Genomic DNA, 8166 nt, shown 5'->3' with positions numbered 1-8166 from the left:
TCTAGGCTGAAAAGACATTAGGTAGAGCAGGTTTGAATGATTTGGCTCAGTGTTTGGTAAAGCCACTGTACACTTCCTGTCCAGCACCAGACTGCAGTGATACACTGCAGTGGCTTAGTAAGTCGTTTAATGTGCTTTTAAAGATTATTCTAAACAGCAAACATCTTCTTGAGAATTAAACTGGAACTCTTTGTGGCATTATTACATTAACATTTACATACTGTGTAATTAAAAAGGCGAGACTAGTCATGATCAGAAGCTTTTATCGGTTCAGAAGAATCTGTTTTACCTGTTGGCATATCGCAGCGTGTTCAAGGTGTTTTCACAAGAGGCCATTCCTGGAGAGATGGTTGCGATCTGCACACATTGGAGAAGTAGGATTTAGTTTTAGTGATATCATTATTTATCAGGACTATCCAGAACTGTTCAATAGCACATCTGTCCACAGTGGGTACAGCAATACATGCAGCTGTGCTGTTGTCTCACCATGCATGTTCTGGAGTTTTCTCCTATGAACGAGTCCCTCAGCACTTGGGTTAACTTGCTGGCTCTAAATGGAGTGTGGGGCTTGTTTCTGCCCAGAGCTCGAATGCACTCCTGCAGACAGAGAAGGTGCATCGTCAAAACTCACACAACAGTAGATCTGGAATGATTACTCCACAAAAATATTCATAACTGCTCAACTCTGTAAATCAGTGATCAAGAAAAACTGAAACTCTTCAGTAGTTGTCTCCTCAGACTTGACAGTGTGCTGCATTTCTCTGTTTTGTAACACAAAGTGATTTTCTCTGGTGTTTGGACAAAACCAGAAACCTGATGTGACCTGGCTGGTCACGGAAAACCGATGAGCTGTGACACTCATAGTTCTCATTCTCTCTCACCTCAAAACAGATACCACGTGTGCTCGGGTCCATTCAGATCTGCTGGAGTATTGGATGTACTGACACAAAGACTTGGGATGTGCAACAGTGAAACAGTGAAACAAGACCCAACTTGATCAGACTAGAAGAGGGGAATATGGACCGTGCCCATTTTGGAATCTGTACAGTAAAGACATGAGCTACAGGATCTCCTAAATACTGAGACCTTTAGTGCCAGCAGGCTCTTGTTGATCTCGGCTCCTTCGAGGCGAGTCTGCCGGTCAGCGCTGGATGTGTCTGCCCCTCTTTCATTCCCTGCCAGGTCAATAAGGGAGAACTTTCCGTGCATCTTCCCCCTCCGACGCAGAATGATTTGGAACACAGCGTGGCTCCGAGAGGAGTGAGCGTTCGCAGACGTCTGACCAGAAGTCCTGACGGAGGCAGACAAACACAAAGTCTCTTTCTGAGGATCAGACCAAAGTTTTCTGAACAATATTCATAACAATCATCTAAGTAATATCACAGTGATTTATTTAAACTATGATGATTACCTGCAACTGTTTCCCACTTCGATGAGTTTAAGGACGTCCTCTGTACATTTCACCTCCCTCTCTTGCAGCCCCACCACCTGCACCTGCTGCTTCCCGTCCTCTAGGACCCGTAGCTTGGCTTTGCCGTTTAGAAGGTCAAACACCTTTAATACAAACATGAACCGGTTCGGTTTTTCATCTGATGTTGCTATAGCTTTGCTGTCAGGCAGCTTCTTGAAATGTTGCACAGGCTGGAGTAAATTATTCTTCAACATATGTTCAATTGATTACTCATACAGACATACATGCACAAATACCCCAGGGCCTGTAGTTACAGAAACGCCAGGGCCTTGAGCTAGGACAGTTTGTTTTGACAGAAAATACATCTGACATGCAGAAGAGAGATTTAGGTCACAGGGGTATGACAAATTTAATCCTCTAAAGTCACTTGCCTTGCCGCTGTAGATCTCAAAAAACGTGGCAAAAACTTGCAGATCCAGCTTCTTGTAAATTGGCTTCTTTAACATGAGAAAAACGTCTCTGGCTGCACAAGGAAAGAGGCGGAGAAAGCCGAGTTCAGTTCAGTGGAGTAACCGGCAGTGAAGATGGAGGTAAAGAGGAAACTAACCAGACAGCACGTAGATCCCCTTAGAGCAGTCCTGGTTCTTTCCTGAAAAGTCTCCGCCCATCGTCTAAAAGGAGACATGAGTTACAACAGGAAACGTGCACAGAAACAAACGCTTCTCACCTTAAGCACTCACGTGTGTCTTTCCACTTCCTGTTTGTCCGTATGCAAAACAGGTTGCCATTCCCCTCTCAAAGATGGTCTCGACCAGCGGCTGAGCGGTGAACCTGCGAGCAGAGATCTGTTAGCGACGAGACTTTTATTCGCACTGCTGATGTGTCGGCAAACGCACACCTGTAAACCATCTCATTGGTGGGGTTCTCATCAAAGGCGTAATCAAATCGAAATGTCTGGTTCTCCAGGTAGCGTGTCAGGTCGACCTTCTGCTTGGGCTCATGAACCATTACCACATCCTTGCTGGGAATGGTGATCACATCTAAATCCTTCAGTGACAGCTCTGAACAAACACGGCAAAGAAAACAGCGCTAAGTTGAGACAGAACATAAAACGTTAACTTTGCTCTGTGCACACAGCTACTCTTACCTTTTTTATTGAGGGGACGTTTACGAACACAAACACATATCCTGTGCTCCTCGATCTGAAACATTAAGAGGAACAGAGGGATACTGTTTATATCCTTGTATCTGTTTATTTCTCAGGACGTGCTGCACAAAGCTGATGCTGCAGACACGAGACGTTTAACCCATCAGTGCCACAGCTGTTCCCTTTTAGGAAACACATTGAGAGCCGATGTACCAGAGTCAAATTCCTCATGTGTCCATCACACCTGGCCAATAAAGCTGATTCTGATATATTTGTATGTTCATATTTACCATATTGTTCACAACAACCAATAAACCTCCATAGGTTTGGTTAAATACTCTGCAGTTGGTTCTAATAAAATCTCATGCATTTACCAGCTTCTCACTGTATCTACTGTGTAAATATCTCCAAGCTGCTACTCTAACATTTAGTATCTGATGCCTGGTGATCACAGAGGAAATAACCAGATCCAGTTGTCTTTATCTAGAAACCTTTATTATGCCAGGCTGAAGTGCAGCAGACCGAATCTGGAAACCCGGCTCTCAACCAGACTCACCAGATCATTTGTGTTTAAAGGCCTGTAGTCCAAACTGGCTCTGAAGTCTCGGATCATGCACATGATTTCATAGTTGGGTAAATTGACATCCACTTCCTGCAATGGAACAGAAAACATCAAAACAAACCTGCTTCCATAAAGTCTCCAGTTTGTGCATCTTACATACAGACATGGCAAAGAAAAACAGAAGCAAGTGAAGACCATGTTCTTCAGGTAATTCTTCTCATTTCAAAGATATAAAAAATATTGTTCAACACAGGCCTAAAACAGACTTGAACCAAACGCCGAGGCTAAATACATTATTGATTATAGCGCCTCAGGATAAACTGGAGACACTGTCTTTTACTCTTTTTTAATACAAAATGCACTGAGAAACATAACGGTACATTTCATTTACTCCAGTGGTTAAGAAAGGAAACCGTCTGCAGGAACTGGATGACGCTGAAAACCTTGGGAAGGGTTCCAGCACCTTGTGAATAAATTCCTCAACCCATGGTTAAATCTAAGTCAGACTACTCTGACAGTAGTATTAGTGCATTATCCTCCTCATGAAGGTGAAAATGTTTAGGTTGTGTTCACACTGTTTCTAAGAGGTGCTGGCTCAGCTGTTTGAGGCTGATGTTGAATCCACACCTCTCTATAACAGTTTCAACAGAAATGACCATCACCTACATGAACAGGATTTATTGCAGGAGTGTTGGCTTAAACTAACTAGTTAGTTTGAGCTAGGTGTACCTAATAAACTGGCAGCTCTGCTCCTCACCTGCGCTCTCTTCTCCCTGAGCTCTTGCTGCTGAAGTCGTCTCTTTTCTCGCTTTTCCTGCAGTTTTTCCACCTCCTTCACACAATTGGATTTCCTCCGGGCTGCTAAGAAGGGAGTAAAATAATTTAAAATGGGGACTACTTTCAGTAGCGGATCAATACGAACATGGCCTCCAGTGAGTGAGCTCATAGTCTATAGAGAAGGTGAACCAGAAAATCTACAATCATTTTCATAATGGATGATCATTTCCTTCATTTTCCAAACATAGAAAACCAAATATTTTCTCAGTACTGAACTGGGAGGATTTTATTAATAGTTTTTGTCAGAAATGAGAATATATCAACCACCTCTGGGTGTTGGGCTGTTCTACACTTTTCCAAATGTGTAGCTCTGAGTGTTACAGTAAGTCTGAGTTCCACAGAAACACACTTTTATTCTAGTGTCAGCAGCCACAGCATAAACCCTAAACAAGTGCTGTAGTATGAGTCCAGCAGCCAAAGCCAGAGAGGAGCTGTGAAAGAGCCTTTGAGGCCTGGGCACAGCTGCATGTGAGCGTGACGTCACTGCCACCAGAAAACAACAACAGAGACACTTGGAAACTATCTCCAAGTCCAGCAGACAATACCAAACTGAGAATCACCTGTGGCATGCATTACCCAGGTAAAGAGCCCGTGTGTTACCGTTCTGCTGCTGGATCTGGGCCTGGCTGAGCGCAGGTGGAGGGGCGATGGCAGGTGGAGGCGGCTCTGAGGCTTGACTGTGCTGACTGGGACGGGCCCGGGTGGTTCCCACTGCTGCAGCTGAGGAGCACACAGTCCAAGATAATGGCTCATTTATGCAGGTTAAAGGGTCATTTCACCCAAATTACAGAACAAACCTTTTTCCCCACTTAGCGCCACTGGTATCAACCCATGGAGATAGTTTTGGTTTTATTTAAAGCTTAAACAGTTGATCAATTAATTGAGTAATATCTCAACATAAAATTAACTATTTTGATATTTTGTGTAATATTAATGTAATATTCAAATTTATGTAAATGAGCACAGTCAAGTGGGCACTGCCCAGCAACGCTGCTTCCCCCAGGTCGACTGGTGAAATCACTGAGAATCAGGATACGATGGAGAGAAGGAATATTGAAGAGACTTAGTTGGATATGTTTGAGCCTTGTTCAGACCCAGACTCCAATCAGGAGTCTGTTGTTCACCAGAGTTGGCACCTGGAAGGCGTGTGTAAGTGCAGTTAGTGTCTTGTTTTTGTGTAACATTAGCCTGTAACTGGTGGCTAACAGCCATAGTGGTTTTATAAAGTTATCATGCAGCATTAATGGTATGAAAGAGGTCTAAGAAAAATGTGCAGATGTATTTACAGTGGGCTGAGAGTTTGACAGTATGCCAGTAATTCGATCTTCTCGGTTTATCCAACAGGTAATCTAGTTACAAAGAACTGGGAGACAGGTTATTAGCAGCTGGCAAACAGTTGGCACACAGGGAGCCAAATTAATTCTCCAACAATGTCACGTGTCTGGTATAAACTCATGTTAAAAATGGCCCAGCATGTTTGCTCCTATTCCTGGTCACTGAAATCTTCTGGCTGCACTGAGACCAGAGGCCTCAGGTCTCTCACCGCACTCCTGAAGGTATCCGCAGGTATCTACAGGTGCACCATGACTGGTTGTCAGACCTCGTGTCATCACACACTTAAGTTTTCTCGTGCATGTTCGAAACCCTGATTTGAGGTCTTCAGAAGGATTTCAGTAGGCAGATACAGCATCTGACCTGAGTCACTGCTGAGCCTGGAGTCAGCTCTGATTCAGAGTGTGGGTCAATACTGTAGGTCTCTGGGTGTCTCCACATTTAAATGAAACATACCTCTGTTCTCCCGTGGGGCATTCTCAGCCTTAGGTATCGCTGTAATCCGTCTGGCCTGTAAATCAGAAACAAAAGGACCAAAAAATAAGAGTTGGATGTGGAACGATTTCACTGATGAGGAACTGTCCTCATGATCGGAGGATTTCATGCAGAAATCACAGTTTCAGTAGTCATGGAGCGCAGTCGGTGGGGCAGTGTTAGTCCCAGTCAGGCCTGTTATTTTATCTTTGTGAGCTTCTTTTAAGATTTATATGAAATTTCTGGAAGCTGTTTGTCATAAATTTAAAATATTATTTCTGGTAAATGTGTTCACCCACATCAATCATTTCCTTTTATTGAGTTCAAACTGTCACACAGCAGCACAGACTTGTCCAACAGTGCCGAGAGCGGAAAGTGGCATTTGGCACTTTGCCCTAGTGGCACCTGCCGATTCAGATGCCACTTGGAACTGGTACGGAGCAGTTGGACAGTCGCCGTAACGCTGACTGACTCACTGAAAAGTAATTTTAAATATCTCTACTGTGCAAAGCAAACACTAGAGAACACCTTAGCTAACATGGTAGCCTAGCCATCATAGCAGGCCTGTGTAATCAATGATAGAAATATTGATGTAGCGGGCCGCTGCTAATGTACCATACAAACTGTCATTATTATTCTGGCTTGATTAGTTGTTAGATCGTATTATTGTATCACGGACTGACTGAAAAGTAATTTCAAACATCTCTACTGTGTAACAAAAGCAAACACTTTGCAATGTCGGTGTCTCAGCTCAGCCTTCTTCCTGTGACCCAGGTGTTTCTCTGGAGCTCTAAATCAGTGTCAGCATTAAACTGTAAGTAAAGACATGCCCAAGAAATACTGGACAAATAAAATGACCCCAAGAGTTCATGAATGAACATAAAACAGTGACTCAGATAATGAGCTAACGTTGAACTTCTCTATGGGAAAAAAGGGCCGATAGCCGGGGACAGACCTTGGGAGCTTTGCTGGTTTTGGCAGCACTGGAGGGAGGAAGAGGAGCCTCCGGACTCTGTGGTATCTCCTCATCGGGAGCAACATCTGGATTCAGAGCGAAGACGCTCTCCAGGTCGATCTGAGGCATAAACGAGAGAACACACATGAAAGCGTAAGATCGCTATTAAAACTGTGCCATCTACAGATGAGCACCATGTTTTAATAAAGAATAAGTGAAATAACAAACGCCACAGAAGGTGTACCATCTATTTGGAAGAAAAGATGTTCTCTGTGTTGCATGTGGGATGGATATAGGCCGGAGCTGATGGTCTGTGTGGGTGTGCACGGGCAGTTTATTTGAAGTTTGTGTTGTGAAAATATTCGCTTTATTAAGTTTAATTGTGTTTTGGTTAGGTTAGGTTACTTTATTTATACCCGTAGGTAGATTTGTTTTGCAGTCAGATCAGATCAGATGACATCCACATTCACTAAAAACCACAAACATAACACCGACACATACACCGAACGTAATAGAAATACTCAGAACTCCACCATTCGGCACATAAAATAAAAATAATAAAAAAGACCCCAAAACAAAAAACGTGAAATTATTATATACAAAATATTACTGCAGCTTATTCAGCTCTATAACAGCAACAGGAACAAAGCTGTTTTTGTACCACGTCGTTTTACAACTCGGAACTGCAAACCTTCGGCCAGAGGGAAGATGCAAAAAGTACTGACTCCCCAAGCAAGCGACTAGACCACTTAATTACTTGCTCCAAGGATTTCCTCTGTCTTAACGTTATCTGACCAAACCATGACACTAGAGAAAACGATAAAATAGATTCAATAAAAGCTTGATAAAACATATTCATTAAGGTTCGGTCAATGTGAAAGTGTGCAAGTTTCCTTAAACAGTGTAGACGTTGCTGACCCTTTTTGCACACCCTTTCACAATTTTCTTCAACTCAATGTACTATCAGTGATCGTCCCTAGGTATTTATATGATTTCACAGACTCAAGAGTCTGCCCTTTAAAGTAACTCCCTGCCTTTGAGGTTTCCTCCTGAAATCAATAAGCATATCTTTGGTTTTTATTATGTTTAGTTGCAGGTAGGATTCCTCACACCAGCCTACAAAATCATCAACAACTGGACCGTGGCTATTTTCACCATCCCTAAGAAGACTGACAATAACTGCATCATCAGCATACTTTATGATGGTTCTATTGTCCCATCTACTCTGACACATATCTGTATAGAGAATAAAGAGTAACGGTGACAACACACACCCTTGGGGAGATCCAGTAGAACCCCCCCTTTGGTACCACACAAATTATCTTCCTGACACTCTGAACTGTCTAAAAGAAATTTATGAGGCTGGTAAATAAATGAGCAACCAGACTGGTGGGAGTGAATGAGTGAGTGCATCCCACTACATAAAAATGTAAGTGAGGAACAGAAAG

General features: G+C 43.0%; 1 protein-coding gene across 3 annotated transcripts in view; it reads right to left on the bottom strand.

Moving 5' to 3' along the window:
* The window catches only part of LOC109951192 (kinesin-like protein KIF2A), an 18270-nt gene that overhangs the window by 8959 nt on the left and 1145 nt on the right, over nt 1-8166 (bottom strand). Inside the window, exons 3-18 of one of the 3 annotated variants that reach the window (XM_020585525.1) lie at nt 7746-7769; nt 7650; nt 6719-6838; nt 5746-5800; nt 4558-4677; nt 3878-3981; nt 3115-3210; nt 2559-2613; nt 2310-2472; nt 2152-2242; nt 2019-2082; nt 1843-1934; nt 1412-1554; nt 1087-1291; nt 487-597; nt 290-357 (exon numbers count right to left, since the gene is read on the bottom strand). In XM_020585525.1, coding sequence (XP_020441181.1) covers nt 290-357; nt 487-597; nt 1087-1291; nt 1412-1554; nt 1843-1934; nt 2019-2082; nt 2152-2242; nt 2310-2472; nt 2559-2613; nt 3115-3210; nt 3878-3981; nt 4558-4677; nt 5746-5800; nt 6719-6838; nt 7650; nt 7746-7769 — 1512 coding nt within the window. Of the gene's footprint in view, nt 1-289; nt 358-486; nt 598-1086; nt 1292-1411; nt 1555-1842; nt 1935-2018; nt 2083-2151; nt 2243-2309; nt 2473-2558; nt 2614-3114; nt 3211-3877; nt 3982-4557; nt 4678-5745; nt 5801-6718; nt 6870-7649; nt 7651-7745; nt 7770-8166 lie in introns of those variants that run through there. The other 2 variants (XM_020585523.1, XM_020585524.1) reach the window with 2 other exon arrangements.

The sequence above is a fragment of the Monopterus albus genome, unplaced genomic scaffold, assembly GCF_001952655.1.
Source record: "Monopterus albus unplaced genomic scaffold, M_albus_1.0 scaffold369.1, whole genome shotgun sequence".
Lineage (NCBI taxonomy): Eukaryota > Metazoa > Chordata > Actinopteri > Synbranchiformes > Synbranchidae > Monopterus > Monopterus albus.
Note: the sequence above shows the minus strand (reverse complement) of the source record. Positions and strands in the feature narration are given on the sequence as shown.